Genomic DNA, 18,705 nt, shown 5'->3' on the forward strand with positions numbered 1-18,705 from the left:
CAGGCGTTCACGAAGAAGAAAAATCAAGGCTGCAGACCAAACCCCACGATCTCATCGCGGCACCCTGGTTTCACCAACTTACCTGGAGACTGCGATCCTTGTAGAGGTACTGTATAGATGCCTTGCAAAATAATCAAGTTTATTCAGGTGGGTAAAAATGCAAGGTTGAAAGTGGCCAGTCGCAGCCGATTCGAATGCTTCTGGGACTGGCGGAGGTGGTCTGAACGGGTTTATGGTGGCTTCAATCGTGCTCGGTGAAAAACGCTGCAGAACTCTTCCCCTTTCTGCCCCTCTCCACCCTCTTTCCGTTCCACCTCTTCCCCTTTTGCCTCTTTCCCTCCTCCCTCTTCTCGTATACCTCTTCGAAAAGCTTTGGTCTACACTTTTCAAGATCAGCCTGTCCAGTTAAATCAGATCGTCAGCCAAAACCCTGGATCCCAGCGTAGATTGCTGCCTGGAGCGATGAACCAAGAAGACAAAAAGGTTCATGACAGCCCAACGTGCCTTTGACAAACGCTTGGGAATATTTGATATACAGTAGATGTCGTGAACAATCTGGCAAAGAGGAGCAGCAGTCAGCGTCTAGAACTTGGATCATCGAAGCCGTGTTCGCGTAAACGATATTGTTGATGCGACTCACATCCAGCGAGTAACCTTGTGGACCAAACTTTTGCCCCAAAGTTGTCTTGAACAGGGTCGGGTCAACCTCGGAGGTTGGCACGTGCTGTCGTATCTGTCGATGCAGCAGTTTGCGAACAGTGACAACAAAATTTGTTCCGAAACAGCTCATCGCGCCAGGGTTCGACGTTTTGGCAATTCATCTAGAATCAGGAGGTTTTTGAAAGATCGCGATCGATATCTTGACATCTTTGCTCAAAAGTGCGAGAAAAACCGATTTATATCCCTGCTTATCTTAGCTACCCAAGATTAATGTCACTGTTGCACTCGTGTGGGAGGGTGGTCTTGTGGTAAGGTGGCTGAACCCCATGCGCATACAGCGCATCATCAGACGCCCACTGGGCTCGGCTTCTGACCGCCACCAGGCAGGGTTTTATTTGTGCATTCTTGCCTGCGTCGCTTCGACAACCACCGTCAATATACAGAGTACCATAATTTCGTCTAGCCAGGAAATATCGACGATGCTATGTCATATTCTTTGACTATCATCTCGTCACGTGTTCAAAAACATAATTGAAATATCCCTCTGCAGAGCAAAGTCTAGGCAGGGTGGCTGCACTCGCTCAAATTACTCTCTATCCAGTTCCACATGCGTAGATTGCTTCCTTCTAGTGCACCCGAAAAATTTACAAATAATCCCCTGGATGAGTGTGCCACTGGGCCGGACATGTTCTGGAACCGCAAAACTATCCTACACACAAGCTCCAGACCCTGGTTTGTTTTATCCCTATCGTGTTGTAAAGTTGACTAGGCGCCCAATTGCAGACTAAGATTTGGCTGTAGAAGCCAGCGCATGGTGGCATCGGAAAGCCGCTCCAGACCACGCCACGACACGGAATTCATGATAAGGAGGCGATAAAGCCCGCATGGAATCAAGAGAGGCCTGAGGTTATGGCAATCCCCAATGTGGACGTAGTGCCACAAGCTCAGGAGAGTGAACATTGATACCATCCTATTCACATAATTGATTCATTCAATCAACCACCTCTTTCTGGCCCCAGACGAATTGGTGTGGAAAAACGCTGGAACCCAAAGTTGGAAACAATCGCCACTTATCTCAGTGAATCCGGGTCGTAGGGAACACTAATAGCAAAATTACTATCTGAAATGGCAAGGAAGGTTGTGCAAGGCACTCGAGCTGGGTACTAGGATGGCCAACCAAAGTGCATTGTGTTAGTTTTTCGAGCTGGTTTTGAAAGCATTGGCCTCTTCGTACCATGGTTACACGGTATCAATAGCGGCCGTTGGGTCCACTTGGAATTTATTGCATCAGCATTAGAGGGGATATACTGCAGTGCTCCTAATTCTCCTTCCTCTTTGTCTAACTACCAGTGAAGGTAGGTGTAAGTCTCGGTTATGTCTTTGCTCTGTTTCCTTCTCAGAACTGTCCATGGCTACTCCCAACTGCTATAAAAGACAGTACTATATCTAAGAATATCACAAGCCCCGGCAGTTTAAGCTTGAGAAACGTCTATGCAAATGTTGGAAGTGAGTCCTCCCAGGAGAACTTTTCGTAAACCCTGAGTGGCATCGAGCGAAGGTAGCACATCGCAATGACGATGATGATGAGTCTTGACACCACGTAAAACAGGGAAAGAAAGTAAAAAACAACCTTTCCCAAGACCCCAGACTCTCCACGTGAAATTCGCTGGAGATATTTTGCTCGGGCCACAAAAAAAACAGGAAAAGAAGCGGGAAATACCATGGCAAATCCGGATGCCGTGTTCCAAGCGTATTGCATAGAGGGCGATGGAAACGTACTCCATGCCCAAGGTAGGGCAAGGAAGCCGTTCGAGGCTGAAAGGGTAAGGCAGCAGACATAAATCAGCACCATGCTGACGTTTTCCTTCTCCAGGTGTAGGAGGTCGTGATACTGAAATGTCCCTTTCTTGACGCGTTTGGGGTTGCCGTCTCCAGAAGTGAGCTGCTCATTCAAAGCGAAATGTTGGCCATGGCGATTGAGTGCAGCGTTGAAACCCGGCTGGTCGTGCTGAAAAGGAAGTTCCCCGGACGGACCACACTCGACAGACCGGGAAACAGAGCCGGGGCTGAAAAGGACGGTGACGTATCGGGCATCATAGGGCTTGTGCCACCAAAAATAGTACATCAGAGCAGACACTAATATGTAGGTCGTTGTCATCAACTCCAGCAGCGAAATTGGCACCTTGTGGCTCAATCGAGCGAAGCAAGTTACGCCAAGGTAGAGAATTTGGCTGATGGCGACCAGTTTGGCGATGGGATCAGATTTCGCGAAACCCGCAATGTCTGCCTCTGTCAGTAGGAATGGAGCTCTTTGCTCATCGGTTTCGAGACTCCGGAGAAATTCGACTAACCCAGAAAAACATTAGAACATGTGACGGCTCTTGTAAGACGAAAGAAAAAAAATGATTTCCTGCTTACTATATTCGCAGAGACTGAAAGGCTTGGTCCGAGTTTCGTGCTTGACAGCTGGCCCTGATTCTTGATCCACCATAAGATTCTGTGTGCTGAAGGCTTCAGGGTTGACCTGATTGTCACTCGATATCTCCATCATCTCTGCCGGCCGCTGCCTCTCGGAAGAAAAGATGGGCACTATCCCGCCCATGTTTGCATAAAAAGCGTGGCTCATGGTGATTGTCGGTTTTTGGACCCCCTTCCAGCTGGTCGACTGGAACCAGGAAGCAAACTCGGCCTGGGCATATTGGACTTTTTTCAACTCGACACAGGCTTTGGAGTACTCGAGCAGGGCGATGAAGAGCGGCACCGCGGGCACGATGCACATGACGAGCATCCACCAGACCTTTCTCAAGATGTTCCGGAATCTGTCCCACTTTGGAAACTCGGCTTGGATCTCCGCCTGGGAGGGTATGTCCAAATGGATGCATTTGTATGAGCACAGCAGGATGACGGAGAAGCATATCCATAATATGCCGCTGGTGCCACGTCCCGGTGGCGCTGACACCCACCCGGTATTAGTGACAGTTCTACACTGGGTAAGGCTGTTTGGGGTGGGCGAGCTGGTTGTGACGGGTGTGAGGATTCCTCTGGCGAAGTAAACTGGGGGGATTGAGTCTGTCAACATGATGTCGTGTGATGAATTAGAGCAACACACTGGCAGTGTATGGGGTGAGAACCGGTGAAGTGAGCAAGAGGATACCGAACAACTGCAAACAAAACTGGATATAACATGCATTTTTTGTAGTCGACAAATCCCCTTGGAATCTAACCAAGTCTATGCTAATAAGTTAGCTTCGCATATTGTGGTCTCGTTGATCATTGTTTTGCGTGTTTTGCGAGTTTCGCAGCAAGGGCTGTGAAGAACGCAACATACAGCTACATAATAGTGCAACGAATTACAGTGAGGACTCATCTTGGCGATTCTGGCTTCTTGAAGCTCACATGCAAGGTCTCGGGGCTGAAAGTCACGTTGGTTGTAGATTCAATGTAGTCCTTTGGAGCTGATCTGGGCTGGGTTCCGTAGCCAAAGCTACACTGTTGGCTGGTTGGAGGCAGCCCATTTAGGCTGATCTGGGCGTCGCTCTTGTACCGAAAGGCACGCTGGTTGCAGATGGCCAGCCCGTTAGCCCAGATAAGGCTAGCTAGCTGGAGCTCTAGAACGTTGCGTTTGGTATCTTATCTGTTGGCTTGGGAAACAATTTTTGTTTTGCCTGACTCGAACATTTGCCACCAGGTCGATGCACGTGAACGTGTTGGCGTGGTTCCCATCAGGTAAGTTATCTACATACAATAAAGCGCTATGAGGCCACGCAAGCAAGTATAACTAAAGATATAACAATATAGAGAAAGCACCTAGCAGTTTCTACGGGTATCCACTCAATACTAGGTGTGACGGTCGAGCACAGTATCTCCCGGCATGGGACGTGTCAGTATAGGTAGGTAGGTATAACTGTTTGAAACTCCAACTGCCGATACTACCAAACTCGGCGATATAAACACCGGTGTCTTGACTATATGCGTAAATTGTCATCCTCAATTTGTTTAATATTGCTGATAACACGGACAGCTGCTTTCTCTGGATATCAGACCATATACAGCAGATACAGACTGTTGACATTCAATTGTATATAGGTAATCAAACTAAGAATAACTGTTTCTCGAAAACGGCACATGTGAGACCATTGACTAAACGGTCATCTACACACTTTTGTCAAATCATCGGGCGTATGAATGCAGCGTCGATGCACATATTGTGATTGTGAGCCGCACTTCTGGACCACACCGCTGCATCCTTGTGCTTGTCCAGTTTCTTGGAGCATTGAACATGTTGTGAAGTGACAAACATAAATCTGTATTTGGGCGTGGTATAAAGGAATCAATTCTGCTATTTCACCGACCATGCAAACGAAGCTCTACCCAAGGTGGGCTGTATGGCTGACAAACCGGCGGTCACTTGACTCGACACATGTAAAACTTCTCCCGTGTATTCTCATAGGATGACCCCTGGTGAGTGAATGAACACTTTCCCGTGAGTGTGACATCATGACATGCGCAATGATGAGGTTCAGCTTTGCGCTGTTGCGGTTCGCAGGGGAAGTGGATCAAAATGGAGGCTTGACTGCGACAAGAAGAAAAGACACTCGTTCCTAGCACCTGTGGATGTATGGCGGTAAGGCGGGCGCAAGCTTGACAAGGAAGCATGTGGCTTTTCTTTTTCTGAGTCTTGGCGGTGGCTTTCAACCTTGTATTTAGTGCATTCCAAGACACATTTGGCTGCTGCTTCGGACTATCTGCTCCGCTCATGGGCCCTGGTCCACAGGCTTAGGGTTAGAGTACGCCGAACTCATGTCGTACAATCTGTCTTTGTTTCCTCGCGCCACGACGCGATTGGGCCCTGCTGCGCAATTTTCACACGAACCTATTCCTTGTCGTGCGTTCAATAAAAAATCGAAAATTGTCATGGTTGCGGACACGAAAACCCAAAAATCGCGGTTGTTGGGGCGTTGGGGCTGTGCTTAGAAGGGGATTGGACTGCCTGACCTCCGTCCCCCCGACTATTACGATCATTCACTTTCACCCCGACCCGAAAATATTCCCCATACCCGGGAGCAGCTGAAATGCAAATAAACAGCAAGCAGTCGCCGTAGGCTGCAGCCAAGACGATTGATTCCAGCCCGCATTGGGGAACAGAGACATTCGGCTGCCAGCCGAAACAGAAGTCATGGCTGCTTGCCAGTAACTCCGCCAACAGCAGCCTTACCGCAGGACCCTTGCTCACAATAATTGAAGCTATTCCCTGAAAGTCGAGGATGGGCTTGATGCGCTAGAAGCCATTTCCCTCATTGGCAGCTTTTCTCCGGTTGCGTAACGAGATTGCTCGTATGGATACAGATGCGTATTCTTGCGGGCCGTCTATCGTGACCCCGATTGCTATGCGCGATGTCGACTTTTGCTTGTTGCTTTCGGGTAAAGCATCAGCACGGGGCCAAGCTCGGTAAGGTTGGTATCCGAACCGCGATGAGACATCCTCCCAGTCATATTTGAGCGGCGATTGCGCGAGGGCACCTTGGTCTCATCAGTCATGGGCAACAAAGGAGCGGCTGCGCCAGCCACCTTCCCAGACAGTAGGTCTCGTCTGGCCAGAGGCTTCTTGCAGATCGAGGAATGCCACATGCGATCAGTCGAGGAACCTAACAGTGTCGCTCTCGACAATAGCTTGCCGTCTGGAAGCTAGAAATTTGTGGTCTTCCAGGCAGGATGCGGCCCATGATGACTGGTAATGCCCGTCAGGGTCTTTGAACGTCATATGAGGGTAGACGGGCAGAAGCTTACTCCGAGACAACTTGGGCAAAAATCCAGGGTCCTGTCAATGGATGCCTGCGACGGGGCAAGCTAACCAATCATGGGATCAAACCCAGCACCCTCATCCTTGCCGGCATCTTCCGAAATCTTAGCAGTATCGCTAAACATTGCCACTGGGCGATCTGCACGTCGGGCCGCAACTTTACCTTGCCGCGCCTGTCTACTGGATTGGCCACGATCTTTAGAGCTACCGACAACTTGGGCCAACGACACCGGGACGGGAGGTGATTTGCCAGGTTCTTCGATGGGGCGATATTAAGGGAAAGGATGAAATTGGTAATGCAGTTGTTGACGATATAATTTGCTATAGTTTTTGATCCATGCACTTTTTTTGCGAAAGCCCTCATCGCCAGCGCATTTAGACAGGCGCCCAATAAGCTGCATGCCGGATGCTTCAGCAAATTTGTGGCATTCTAACTTTGCCCCAAGTGTCGGCTAAATGACAAAACAGGAAGCGAGGGGCGGTCAAAATGCATGTTGGAGAGCTGTCGGGATATTTCTCGGAACAAATTTGCATCCGGTAGGCTGCAAAGGTCTTTGGTCACGATGGTGAGCCAATGTTCATCTCGACTCTCTCACTAGACCCGCCATCTAAAGACCCTACAGTAGACGAAGTCCACAACAAGGTTACGCCATCACCGCTCGACTCCCTCGTAATTTCTTGTGCGCTCGCGCTTGGCGCCGGTATCAGTACAACAATTCACCTTGAGCCCAAAAGATAGGGAGCGACACGAAAAGGCAGCAGCCCTGTAGGATCCGCAGCAAAACGTTGCGTGGGATAGAGCCAGCTCGGGGTGGACCAGGCCATGACCAGAATGACCCAAAAGAACCCTACGACCTTGGCAAGTCGGCTCATAATCGGGCTCCGCTGCACCGTTTTTCCGACAAGAAACTGCGCAAGGTCCTCAATCATGATGACCAGGGCCTGCACCTGGAAGAAAGAAAACACTCGTGTCTCTTGGGGTGACATGCCCACTGCGAGGTCTGAGGCGTGGTGGAGCACACCAGAAGCTGCAAAGACGGCGTTCAGTCTTGCATAGCGGGACAGCAGAGTTCCCCGCGGTATGCGTAGAAAAGTGTCGCATATCAGGGTGGAGACGCCACTCAAGCCTTGGCGGAGGCATTGGTGCCATACTGATCTGCAATAGTGGATGTAAAGTTAAGCTACTGCTGCATAGAATTAAGGATGGCTGATGCATAGAATTTAAGATAGGTTCGCCTCGCATGGCGCTGCTTAGCTCTCGACCTACCCCCAAAAGTTGCGGATACTGTAAGCATCCTGGATATAGCCAAAGAGAGGAACGCAGTCTGCAGGCTCCCACCAGTGCAAGACTACTCCCACGATCAGAACCGCGGTGTGTATGATGTAGAGCAGAATCGCGACAGTAATCCAAAATGAGATCGACCCAACGAGGCGAAAGACAAGATCAGGGGCTGAAAGGCCCGACAGTGGCCAAAGTGCCTGCTTTGGTGGTTGCACAAGCGACAGATCCGGCGGGGGCATAGAAACGCCGAGATCGAGAAGGAGGTATGCTATGCACAGGGCGGGAACTTGGCGCACCAGGAACGAGCGGCGAGTTCCGTGATAGCTCGGTCGGATCTTTGTTACGGCCCACAGGGTTCCGATCCGACGGAAGCTCCAAAGCAACGCCACCGATTGGAGTCCGGCGTGGAGGCGCCCCCAATTGGCAGACATCGAGAAATGAGAGGGGGCTGCGCGCGACACGGCGATCAGGTCGATGGCGCTGAAGAGCTGTATCCAGAGCAGACCGGCGCCGATTCCCCGCCACTGGGGAATCTGGCAGGTCTGCACTAGGCTCGATTGGGCCATGTAGCTAATGCATGCCAAAGGGACAATGCTAGCCAGTCGAAGTACTTGTCGTCCTGCAGGAACCTTGAATATTGCGTACCAGTACACAAATACGAAAATCAGTTGCCAAGAGACGGCCCACGGAGAAGGTGGGCACACGTAGTCCGACATTGTCTTATTAGCTGCCCGTGGCTGAGTGTGACAAATGCATCCAAGCGAATCAAAGAGGTGCGCCTGCGCTGCGGGGGTCCGGAGTCTAGGTGAGGGAGGTAGGTGAAAGGTGAAAATGAGATGTCCGCAAGATGAAAAGCGCGCCAGTGGGAGGTGAGGGGTAACGCGTCGGGGCTAACTAAATCTAGCCTAGAATACAGCTAGAAATAGGTACTGTAGGCCACTGCGTTCTGCCAGCTCAAGGCGGTCAGAAACGAGAGTGCACGGGCCCTACTGCATGGAACAAAACAGCGTGACAGGTCGCGACAGAGCTAGGCTGCGTTTGGGATACATGCGCTAAGGAATAATGACGGTTTAATGTTCGGACGGCGACATTTCATATCTGTCAAGCTGTCTTGCTCTACCGGCAAACACCTTGCACCGGTGCAAACATCGATGGCCTGCTAATTGGCCATCATAAAGTTCGAGTCAAACTACCACAGCAAAACCTAAGCGGATCGTCACGGAAAAAGTCTAATTTGAATCACCCATTGCTAGCTAGGATCGCCAGATGAATACCATAGAACAAGGGTCTGGCAATCGAACAGTCAGCTCTGGGCAGCCAGCTGGACCGCACAAACAAACGCGCCTCACAGACTTGTTGCGCAACGGACATTGTAACGGGCTTAACAAAGCATTTCCTCACGTACTGGAAGACGGATCGCGTACAACTGATTGCATAACGCGTGGCACCATTGGGCGCTTGAGTCCCTACAGATGTTTGGCCTGATGTTGCTGCGGCAGCCGGGCCGGTGTTCGGATGCCGGCTACTCTTTTTAAGTTTACTTTTGCTTTTTCGTTTAGCTTGGCCGAACAATCCACCAAAAACAAAGAGAAAAAAAAAAAAAAAAAAAAACGTGCCTAATGAAAAGAAACCACGTACTGTCTAGGATTGGGTTAGGTTGGACGCTAGCGAGGGGATCGCTGCCTCCATATCACAACTCCCTTGATAAAAAGTCGCACAGGTTACCTGCAAACAATTGGATTTTGTCGTTCAGGCAATCCTCTGTCTTTCTCTGCCAGCAAGCCAGCCAGCCTCGACCAAGTCAAGTGGGTTAGTTTTCACGTTGAATCCATCGCGATGGATGTCATTCAGCACAAGAATGCCTCATGGGGTCGCGCCCATGAACGCAACACCTTCAAGCACCAGATGATGTCGGTGTTGTTCCTTTTGTTCTGCCCTCTCTGCGTCCTGGTCGCAAACGTCATCATGTGCGAGTACCAAGGCTCCATCCTCTCGTTCCTCCAGGCGACCGCCAACGGCAGCATATACCGATCGCTCACGGCGTACGACTTTCAATTCGACCAGAGCGCCCTCACCGCCTACACCACCTGGGTGCTCTTCCAGGCCGCCCTGTTCCAGTACCTGCCGGGCAAGGACAGCTTGGGGCAGCAGACGCCCGGAGGAAACATCCTCCCCTACCGCACCAATGGCCTCCAGGCGTGGTTCGTCACCCACATCGTCTTTGGCGTCCTCTGCTGGATGGGCGTCGTCGACGCTGCCATCGTCCCCAAGCTTTGGACCGGATTGATCTACGTGACCAACATGGCCGGTGTGGCGTTGTCGATTTTTGTGTTTTTCAAGGCCTACATTGCACCGTCCTATGTCCGTGATCGGAAGTTTAGTGGTAAGTTTTTTCTGGAAATTTGTCGGTCGAAATTTTGCATGCGGCGTGCTGACAATCTTGACTCAGGATCCATGGTTTACGACTTCCAAATGGGCATTGAGCACAACCCCAGAATTGGAGAGACTTTTGACCTGAAGCTTTTTACCATTGGTAGAGTTGGAATGATGTCGTGGACGATAATGTGTGTTTCCCCATGACAACTTGTCCCCTCTTTTTGACACTGTGCTGACACAACTCTTAGCGATATTTCCAACGCCGCGTATCAGTACCAGAAGTTCGGCAGCGTATCGCTTTCAATCATCTGCGTGTCCCTGCTGCACGCCGTTTACGTCGTGGACTTTTTCGTCTACGAGGACTGGTACCTCCGCACCATCGACATTGCCCACGACCACTTTGGCTTCTACCTGGCCTGGGGCGCCACCGCCTGGATGCCGGTCATGTACACCCTGCAGGCGCAGTACCTAGGCCAGCACCAGACCGATCCCTCCATGGCCTACGTCGCCTTCACCTTTGCCGCGGGCCTGATCGGCTACTACATCTTCAGGACCAGCAACAACCACAAGGACCTGGTCCGCAGCACCGACGGCAGGTGCACCATCTGGGGCGCCGCTCCCAAGTTCATCCGCGCCAAGTACACCACCTCGGACGGCAAGCTGCACGAGAGCATCCTGCTCTGCAGCGGATGGTGGGGGTGGTCGCGCCACGCCAACTACGTCGGCGATCTGATCCTCAGCTTTGCCATGTGCGCGCTCGTCGGCACCACCAGCGGCATTGTGTGGTTCTACGGCGTGTACATGGGCATTCTGCTGATCCACCGGTCGTACCGCTGCGACAAGCGCTGCCGCGACAAGTACGGCAAGCAGTGGGACGAGTACATCCGGACCGTGCCGTACCGGTTCGTCCCGGGCATCTGGTGATTGGCTGTTGACGGGTTGACGGAGGAGCGAGCAGCACAGATGGGGAAGTGCTGCACAATTATTCCTGAAGTCGAGCGTCGAACGTTCAATTACGAACGAGAGATGTACAGGAACAGCAGGCAAGAGCTTTTAGAACCCAACTAGGGCTCGGTGCTCGAATACATAAATCATATATGAAATGGCTCCAAGAGCCCAATAAAGGTGGAGAGGGATTGCTGATGAGATTCAGGGTAGCAAAGTCGAGGCGTTACTGCTTGGTTTGAGCCATAGCTTTTTTTTAACAAATAAATTCTCCTATTATATTTGTCAAACAAGTGCATTGAACATTTGAATTCAACCCAGGGCATCCTGCTGCCGAAAGAGGTTGAAATATATACAAGTCTAGGTGTGAAAGAGAAGTGCAAATCTCAGGTATTAAGAACCAATTATTGATCAGTTAATTCTAATACTTGACAGCCACCTTTGGGCCAACCCCAGGTATATGAATGTGAAGGAACCGTTCAGCCATATAATTACCCACCTTGATACCACCATACTTGCCTAAGTACCGACCTATTTACATACTCACGGCTCGCCTACCAATGTACCTCTTAACCCACCCATCTACTGAGATTCAGGATATAACTTTTGATTCTTTACTTTCTGGTTTCAGCCATAGTATTTCGACAAATAACATGTTTGATTATACTAGCAACGCAAACGCATCTCACAAACCAACTCCAAACCCCGGGAATCAAAGTGACCAAACTATGTTGAAAGGTATACAAGTCAAGACAAAACTAAAAGCGCACAATTCTCAGGCGCTGGCCCCAATGACTATTCCGCTTGGAAGCTTCAAGCCCACAGGTAGACCGCGGATAAACTGTGGTACGAACTCTGTCTGCCTCCTCTTGGAAAACACTTCCTCAATGTCCTTGTACATGTCATATCTAAAAGTAGAAGACGGTTAGCCAGGTCTACTCACAAAGACAGCAACAGCAGGCTTCTTGCACCGGATACAAAGAACTTACGCGTTCATTTCCTCAATGGTCAACTTTTTCGTCTCGTCCTCGACCTTGTACGTGGCTGTGTTGGTGTTGCTCGAGAATCCTGCCCCGGGGACTGTTAGCAAAGCACACTTGCAGGTTTAGGGTTGTCAGGCTCTTTTGGTGACTCACCGATCCTCTCGTTGATGTTGGATGCGGCCTTGGCGGCGGCAGCCTGTACTCGCGTGGCACGCGGAAGCCGGACCTGCTCGTAGACGGCCAGGCACTCGCTCAAGTCTCCCCGGAAGTGCTTCCTGCTGAAGATGATGCCCAGTGCGGCGGCGTCCTCGATGGCCATGCAGGCGCCTTGGCTTTGATGTGGCATCATCTGCTGTTGTGTGAGCATATGTTCAAGCTTATCGTCTTGACGAACGATTTGTCCGAAGTTAAGGGGTATGAAGGAGACTAACGGGATGGGCTGCGTCCCCTAGCAGGGCTACTGTGCGCTTCGTAATAAATGGGTAGGGCTCGCTAGAGCAGCCAAGTTAGCATCTCAACTACGATAGTGGCTGGCCTCGATAGGCAACAAGGTAAAAGCCACTCACTGCACCCAAAGCCTCCACGGCTGAATCTCCTTGCCAATGGCAAGATGGCTCTTGACCTGCTGGTCCAGCTCCGGATACGGGGCCAGCAGCTCCTCGACCGGCCTGTCCTCGCCGCCCCAGGTCTGGGAGGTGTAGTCGCCGGCCGACCGCGAGAAGAAGCAGTAGTACGACAGCAGGTTGCCGCCGTTGCAGGGCGACAGCACGATCTTGTCCCACTTGCCCTCCTGGCCGCCCCAGTACTCGAGCGCCTCGTCGAGGGAGTAGTCGACCAGCCCCAGCGCCCTGGCCTCTTCGGTGGTGACGTTTGCGTGCAGGCAGCTCGAGTCGGACGGCCTCTTCTCCGGGTTCAGGCCGATGGCGCGGCGCGCGACTGAGCCGATGCCGTCGGCGCCGATGACGAGGTCATGCGTGGCTGTCTTGCCGTTGCTGAAGGCGATGGTGCCGGTTTCGGTGTTGATGGTGATGCACTTGGTTGGCGTGAGGTCAGTATATGTGTATGTGTATGTGTATGTGTATGTGTATATGGGGGTTAGGGGTGATACTCACGGCGTGGTTGACCTTCAACACAGGCACCGGGCCCTCACCCGCCTCGTCAAACGCACAGTCTTTCAGCATGCTGTGCATGTACTGCCTGTGAAACATGTAATAGACGTAGCCCCACTTCTCCTCGTAGTCGTCGAGCTCGTAGACGCTGACGGGCTCCCCGGTCTTCCAGTCGCGGTTGATGAGACGCTTGAGGATGACGCCATCGCCCTTGGCCAGGTCGACCTTCCACTCGTGCAGCCAGCGCGTGCCGTTTGCCGCGCATGAAACGGATGCCCCAACCTCGCCGGCAAAATCGTTGCGCTCGTACACGGTCACGTCGTGGCCTGCCCTCCTCAAGCTGATGGCCGTCGACATGCCGCCGATGCCCCCGCCTATGACGCCGACGCTGAGCCGTCTCCAGCCCGAGGCGGAGCCATTGTGGGCGGATGTGCTTCTGTGGTTCATTTCTGTGGATTGTGAATTGTGATTATGTTGCGATGCGCAATGATGGATATCGCAATATTAAGCACGTAGCAACTTATAATTTGGGCAGACTGATAGATGGTTGCTGGTGGATTGCTAGAGGTAGATAATGCGAATAGTTTTCTGTTTCATTCTATCCAAGTTCCTCACTTGGCGACTTTATGTTTCCGCCGCCCACATCACCGACCCCCAACACCCGAGTTCTTATCTGACAGGGGATGCTTCCACAGCCGACCCAGATCGCATCCTATTACGCGCCGTCCACGTATTTCCAGAGGGCCCAGCTGTTCGGGCGGCTGTAAACACGACAGCTATCTCGCCCAGTCGCCCATGCGACAGCTATTTTGTGCTGCATCCGCTCCCGTTTTCCACGACGTCATCGCCAATGTGGTGGACGCATCCGCACAACCCGGGTTTGAGGGCGGGCCAATTATCTAGCATCTTCGGCTTCGCCCTTGCGGATGCTGTCAGCTCGCTACCCTCCAAGTTTTTTTTTTTTTTTTTTTTTTTTTTTTTTTTTTTTTTTTTTTTTTTTCAAGTGATAACCACCCTGATTTTGTTTGCTTATCTTCGTAATGTGCTGCATGCGGGCGGGTACAGTCGGGTCAAGAAGGGACAGTCGTTGTGTTGCTGCTATCTTGGGAAAATAGGGGTCTGATTCGTCCAAGTCGGCAATCAGTTCAAACAATCAGATTCGCTGCACCGACAACTGCAATCAGGGGTATTCTCCACACGAATGATAATGACAAGCCCACCTTGCCCACATCCGACATGTCCGTCGGATAATGCACCCAGCACTTGGTGAATTAATATCGAAAACACTATCTTGGAATGCACCCCCGCAGTTTGGTATCACCAGTAGTGGAGCCCAGTTTGTCCAGAGAAGGAAGCAACAACCATCAGCTGACAATGCCCCTGAACAAGGTGCCTGTCCGCCCTTTTACGAGTTTGAAGTGACATATGTTGGGAACGGATCCGCCCTGATCACGATGGAATTGCACCATCAGGAAGATCCAGCAAACACCCGCACCCGCATTGCACTAGCTCCCTAGACTTGGGGGGGGCATCGATTGATTTCCCGCACCCTCTGTGCTCACCGGACCCATCGTCCCCACCCTCTGTGCTCACCGGACCCATCGTCCCCACCCTCCCCGAGCACGATATCCACAAATGCCGCGCCCGCCAGTCCGGCCAGAGGACCGGCAGCGCGTCGCCCGGGCCTGCCAGACCTGCAAATCATCCAAGAAGCGGTGCGACGGCGCCCAGCCCTGCGGTTCCTGCTCCAAAAAGGGCCTTGGTGATGTTTGTCGCTACGTCCCCGGGCGGCGGGGCAGCTCCCACAGGTCGAGGCGGTCGGCTGCCGGTCGCAGCAGCAGGGTGGGCGGGGAGGACGTGTGCGACAATGACGACCTCTCGGACGTGGCGTCTTCACCTTCGGCCGCATGGGGTAGCTATAGCGAGAGCAACCCGGAAGTGGCTCGCGTTCTGCCGAATCCCAGGGTTAGGGGCGTGATCGAAGAGGAAGGGGTGGATGCCGATGATGTTTTAGACGGCTCGAATGACACGAGGTCTTCATCGCAGCAGCCGGCTGTGATGCTGTCTAGTTCAAGTGGAGAAAGAGGTATGCGGGTTTTGCTTTGTATTCTACCCCCAGAAAATCAAACATGGCGTCTCTTTAAGGGTTTTAGCTCCGGGGTCCAAACTCCTTGGCAGCTAGTGCCCCTGTGTCTTGATCGGCGCTAACTACAGCGATGCAAACACTGCAGTTTTTATTGGCGACACTGCTGCAATATCTTTTCTCCGATTCCTCCAACACACTCTCAAGCGCCATGCTGGACCATCCAACTTTACCGACGACCAAGACACCCAGCGGCTGTTTGAGGCAGCCGACCCAGACGCAGTCTCGCCGGCTTTCCAAGATGATCTCACCTTTGAGGTCAAGGAAGAGCTGACACGATGTTTTCTTGATGTTGTGCGTTTACTGCCTGTTTTTTTTTATGTCTTTTCCAAGATTGTTCTGAATCTCAGTGTTTGCAAACTCCTGACCGTCACCGCAGTCTAGCGGTCTTTTGGACCTTTTCATCCCAGCCGAGCTTAACCAGCTCCTGGGGCTATCCGCACAGCCCACAGATTGCGACCGCAACGAACCGCCAGCACGCAGGCGACCACCTGAAGCCTCGCTCGCCTCGCTCTACCTCATGATCGCCATCGGCGCCCAATGCCGGGGAGAGGGCGCTTCAGACGCTGCCATCGCGGCCAGGTACTTTACGCAGGCTCGCAAGATGGCCTTTGACAAGATGCTTCAGGACCCGACGCTCGACCTGACCCGGGCGTTTCTGCTCATGGCCTTCTACATGCTGGGTGCCTGCCGGCGCAACTCGGCGTTCATGTACATTGGCGTGGCGTCCAAGGCTGCTGACATCCTGGGTCTGCACATCGAAAGCCAGCAGAGACATTTGAAGCCGGATGTGCGGGATGCACGGTAAGTGGCTTGCCATTAATGGCTGAGAGCCACTGAAAAAAAAAAAAAAAAAAAAAAAAACAAAAAGAATCCCCTTGGCTGACTTGGTGATATTCATACAGTATGCGCACATCAAAAAGCCTCCGCGTCCTCGACGTAGTCTGCAGCTCCATCCTCGGCCGCCGCAGCAGCGCGCCTCTCGGAACCGGCCCAGAGACCCAGCACCAACCCCGCCAGGAGGAAAAACCACACACCCACCGCAGCACCGCTCTGGCCGCCATCCACGGTCTCTCCTCCGTTCTGAACGCCGCCGTCGCCAAGTCCACAGAAGGCGAACTAGACGCCCCCTCGGCGGAGGCCTTCCTGCGCACGCTGCGGCAGCGCAGCCGCGATTTCCCCCAGTCGCTTCGTCGGGGGCCGCGGGACCTCTTGAGCCACGGGCGGGGCGTCGCCGTTGGGAACATCCATGTGGCTGGCGCGTACTACTTTGCCGTCATCTTGATCACGAGGCGGTTCCTGATCCGCCAGGTCATGCCGCAGCTTCGAGGGTCGTCGCGCGGTAGCGCCGGTGCAGCAGCCCATGGCCCTGATCACGAGCTCGTCTCGGAGCTGTCCCGCGCGTGCGTCGAGGCGGCTACGTACATGGCGCAGACGTGTCGGCAGGCTATGGACTGTGGACTGCTGCCGGGGAACATGTGCATCATAAAGTAAGGGCGTACTCTCTCTTCCTTTGGCCCACCATGCTCTTCCATGTTTATACTTGGAATGGCACTTGCTGACACGATCCACCTCATAGAGCTTGGATCTTCGCCACGGGGCTGGTGCTGGGATTCTCTCTCCTCGTCGACGAAGCCAAAGAAGCAGCCGACGCGAGCGAGAGGCGCGAGGCGTTTCGCAGCTCCCTCCACATCCTGGGCGAGCTCAAACGCCTCAGCCCGCAGGCCGGGCAGTACTTTGGCATCCTTTCCAACTTCCGAGACGCCATAGAGCAGTACAGACAGCGGCTGCTGCAGGAGAAGAGGGAGGTGAGCTCACAGGGCAGCCTCGTGGATCGGATCTTTTCGCCGCTGCCGTCGATCTCGGTGGCAGATAAGTATGGTCAGCTGCAACACCCACAACAGCCGCCGCAGCAGCAGCAGCAGGAGGAACAGCTGGTTGGTCTGTCGCAGATGCCCACGCCTGAAATGACCATATTGGATGATGAGATTGCGACTTGGCTGGGCGAGGGGTCACTCTCGTTTGATGTGGTTGGCGGCGGGGAGCAGCAGTGGATGACGTCGGGGGATCAGGATGTCATCATGCGACTCATCTGGGATGGTTAAGGGGCATTGGTGGAGAGTGGGAGAATCCTGACATTGGGGAGATCGAGCCAGGACATGATATGTTTGATGTTGGCGTTCTTCTGCACTTCTAAGAACGTTTTTACCAAGCAAGCATTTCCAATAATTAGCAGTCACCTTTATCATACATAATCCGCGTCCGCACTAGATACATTTTAGCAGTAAAAAGGTTAATTTGGATAAATATCGTATAAATAGTCAGGTACGTAGGTAGGTAAGTAGGTAGGTAAGGGTTTTGGTGGGAACGGCCTCGTTTAGGTCGATATTATGGAACGCGATGGGACGGGTTTGCATAAGAGTTCAGAACAATGCTCTTTCTGGTATACACCACAGAGCTAAAGACTGTTGTGATAGATGCCATGCCCAGTGATTCCTTCCTCGTCTACGTCATCAGATTCGACATCTGTTTCGATGAGTTCGGCGTCATGTTTGGCATCATGCTCGATTTTCTTGTCAATGTCGGAAAGATAATCGATTTTGATCAAGCCCAAGACCAGTGGGCATCATGGAGGATCTCTTGGCCAGCTAGAATTCGTCGACGGAATGTTCTTCGCTGTCATAGGGTCCGACTTGGTGTGACTGATAGAAATTAGTGAGGTGCCGTGAGAAAGGCTGTAATCGTGGCATCTTGTATGTACCTACTGCCTTCTTGATGGGATTGAGATGATCTCAGATTGTAGAGGATACCTTCCACATCGCCAGGCGAAGCGGTAATGTGAGAGGCGCGCGTCGTGTTATAGAGATCTATGCGTGAAGGAGCAGACATTAGCTGAAATAGCCTCAGAGTTAGAGACTCGCCAATGTGGGTTCAAGCCCTCTTGATTGAATGTTTTGCTCATTCCGGCTGCGATGTCGAGCCAAACAGAGCCCGCAGAAGTTGTGGTCCGGATATGAAAGATGCCATCTGCAACACCGGCAAAGCAGGAACACAGGGGGGAAGTCTGAGCTTGAGATCAAGAAAGAAACTCATATCGTGCATTGTTATGAGCTTTTTGAAGTCACGCTTAGGACTGTCTAGTGAAACTGATAGCCTCATGCCTGACACCGGGATTCTCCTTCCCTGTCCTGTAATGGTCAGTTTATCTGACGAGTCTTGCCCTGGGCGAAGCCTTTTTAACTCATGCCCAGGACGAGTAGTCTTGTTAGGTATGGGCTGGTCACAGTTGGCTACATCTGTCAAATGAAGAAGTGAATGTCTTTGTTGTTTTCTCTGTCTTGATATAAACACTTCTAGTCCGCTATCTGCACGGTGGGCTTGTAAAGCGGAAGGCCGCAGTCGCTCTC

At 52.2% G+C, this 18,705-nt stretch overlaps 6 protein-coding genes across 6 annotated transcripts; 2 read left to right on the forward strand and 4 right to left on the reverse strand.

Annotated features, from left to right (window-relative positions):
- Positions 1–241: 241 nt before the first annotated feature.
- MGG_17762 (uncharacterized protein) lies at positions 242–790 on the reverse strand (the record flags this gene model as incomplete). The annotated part of the gene is made up of 2 exons (XM_003720072.1): positions 242–397; positions 641–790. 2 exons carry the CDS (start codon positions 788–790, stop codon positions 242–244), a joined length of 306 nt encoding a protein of 101 aa, XP_003720120.1.
- Positions 791–2,056: 1,266 nt separating this feature from the next.
- On the reverse strand, positions 2,057–3,739 carry MGG_03767 (uncharacterized protein; the record flags this gene model as incomplete). The annotated part of the gene is made up of 3 exons (XM_003720073.1): positions 2,057–2,085; positions 2,440–3,006; positions 3,079–3,739. The coding sequence occupies 3 exons, from the start codon at positions 3,737–3,739 to the stop codon at positions 2,057–2,059; spliced, it is 1,257 nt and encodes a 418-aa protein (XP_003720121.1).
- A 2,997-nt stretch (positions 3,740–6,736) lies between these two features.
- MGG_03766 (uncharacterized protein) lies at positions 6,737–8,589 on the reverse strand. The gene is made up of 2 exons (XM_003720074.1): positions 7,728–8,589; positions 6,737–7,616 (listed from the first exon to the last, which is right to left on the reverse strand). Exons 1-2 carry the CDS (start codon positions 8,456–8,458, stop codon positions 7,178–7,180), a joined length of 1,170 nt encoding a protein of 389 aa, XP_003720122.1. The 5' UTR covers positions 8,459–8,589; the 3' UTR covers positions 6,737–7,177.
- A 202-nt stretch (positions 8,590–8,791) lies between these two features.
- Positions 8,792–11,341, forward strand: MGG_03765 (7-dehydrocholesterol reductase). The gene is made up of 3 exons (XM_003720075.1): positions 8,792–10,125; positions 10,192–10,306; positions 10,367–11,341. Exons 1-3 carry the CDS (start codon positions 9,579–9,581, stop codon positions 11,040–11,042), a joined length of 1,338 nt encoding a protein of 445 aa, XP_003720123.1. The 5' UTR covers positions 8,792–9,578; the 3' UTR covers positions 11,043–11,341.
- A 315-nt stretch (positions 11,342–11,656) lies between these two features.
- MGG_03764 (salicylate hydroxylase) lies at positions 11,657–13,821 on the reverse strand. Its single transcript, XM_003720076.1, has 6 exons — positions 13,159–13,821; positions 12,613–13,079; positions 12,478–12,538; positions 12,200–12,395; positions 12,053–12,131; positions 11,657–11,971 (listed from the first exon to the last, which is right to left on the reverse strand). Exons 1-6 carry the CDS (start codon positions 13,600–13,602, stop codon positions 11,839–11,841), a joined length of 1,380 nt encoding a protein of 459 aa, XP_003720124.1. The 5' UTR covers positions 13,603–13,821; the 3' UTR covers positions 11,657–11,838.
- Positions 13,822–14,715: 894 nt separating this feature from the next.
- On the forward strand, positions 14,716–17,612 carry MGG_03763 (uncharacterized protein). The gene is made up of 5 exons (XM_003720077.1): positions 14,716–15,241; positions 15,387–15,592; positions 15,678–16,102; positions 16,204–16,788; positions 16,878–17,612. The coding sequence occupies exons 1-5, from the start codon at positions 14,791–14,793 to the stop codon at positions 17,401–17,403; spliced, it is 2,193 nt and encodes a 730-aa protein (XP_003720125.1). The 5' UTR covers positions 14,716–14,790; the 3' UTR covers positions 17,404–17,612.
- The last annotated feature ends 1,093 nt before the right edge of the window (positions 17,613–18,705 follow it).

The sequence above is a fragment of the Pyricularia oryzae genome, chromosome 6 (assembly GCF_000002495.2).
Source record: "Pyricularia oryzae 70-15 chromosome 6, whole genome shotgun sequence".
NCBI classification, from domain to species: domain Eukaryota; kingdom Fungi; phylum Ascomycota; class Sordariomycetes; order Magnaporthales; family Pyriculariaceae; genus Pyricularia; species Pyricularia oryzae.

What these genes read in the sequence shown, in the direction of transcription:
- MGG_03766 (XM_003720074.1), bottom strand. Translation starts at nt 8,458, where the DNA reads ATGTCGGACTACGTGTGCCCACCTTCTCCGTGGGCCGTCTCTTGGCAA. An exon ending in AGTATCCGCAACTTTTGGGG is followed by an intron (nt 7,617 to 7,727) that starts GTAGGTCGAGAG and finishes CCACTATTGCAG; the next exon opens with ATCAGTATGGCACCAATGCC.
- MGG_03763 (XM_003720077.1), top strand. Translation starts at nt 14,791, where the DNA reads ATGCCGCGCCCGCCAGTCCGGCCAGAGGACCGGCAGCGCGTCGCCCGG. An exon ending in CCGGATGTGCGGGATGCACG is followed by an intron (nt 16,103 to 16,203) that starts GTAAGTGGCTTG and finishes ATATTCATACAG; the next exon opens with TATGCGCACATCAAAAAGCC. An exon ending in GGGAACATGTGCATCATAAA is followed by an intron (nt 16,789 to 16,877) that starts GTAAGGGCGTAC and finishes TCCACCTCATAG; the next exon opens with AGCTTGGATCTTCGCCACGG.
- MGG_03765 (XM_003720075.1), top strand. Translation starts at nt 9,579, where the DNA reads ATGGATGTCATTCAGCACAAGAATGCCTCATGGGGTCGCGCCCATGAA. An exon ending in CCGTGATCGGAAGTTTAGTG is followed by an intron (nt 10,126 to 10,191) that starts GTAAGTTTTTTC and finishes ATCTTGACTCAG; the next exon opens with GATCCATGGTTTACGACTTC. An exon ending in ATGATGTCGTGGACGATAAT is followed by an intron (nt 10,307 to 10,366) that starts GTGTGTTTCCCC and finishes CACAACTCTTAG; the next exon opens with CGATATTTCCAACGCCGCGT.
- MGG_03764 (XM_003720076.1), bottom strand. Translation starts at nt 13,602, where the DNA reads ATGAACCACAGAAGCACATCCGCCCACAATGGCTCCGCCTCGGGCTGG. An exon ending in CCGTGGAGGCTTTGGGTGCA is followed by an intron (nt 12,539 to 12,612) that starts GTGAGTGGCTTT and finishes TGGCTGCTCTAG; the next exon opens with CGAGCCCTACCCATTTATTA. An exon ending in TAGGGGACGCAGCCCATCCC is followed by an intron (nt 12,396 to 12,477) that starts GTTAGTCTCCTT and finishes ACACAACAGCAG; the next exon opens with ATGATGCCACATCAAAGCCA.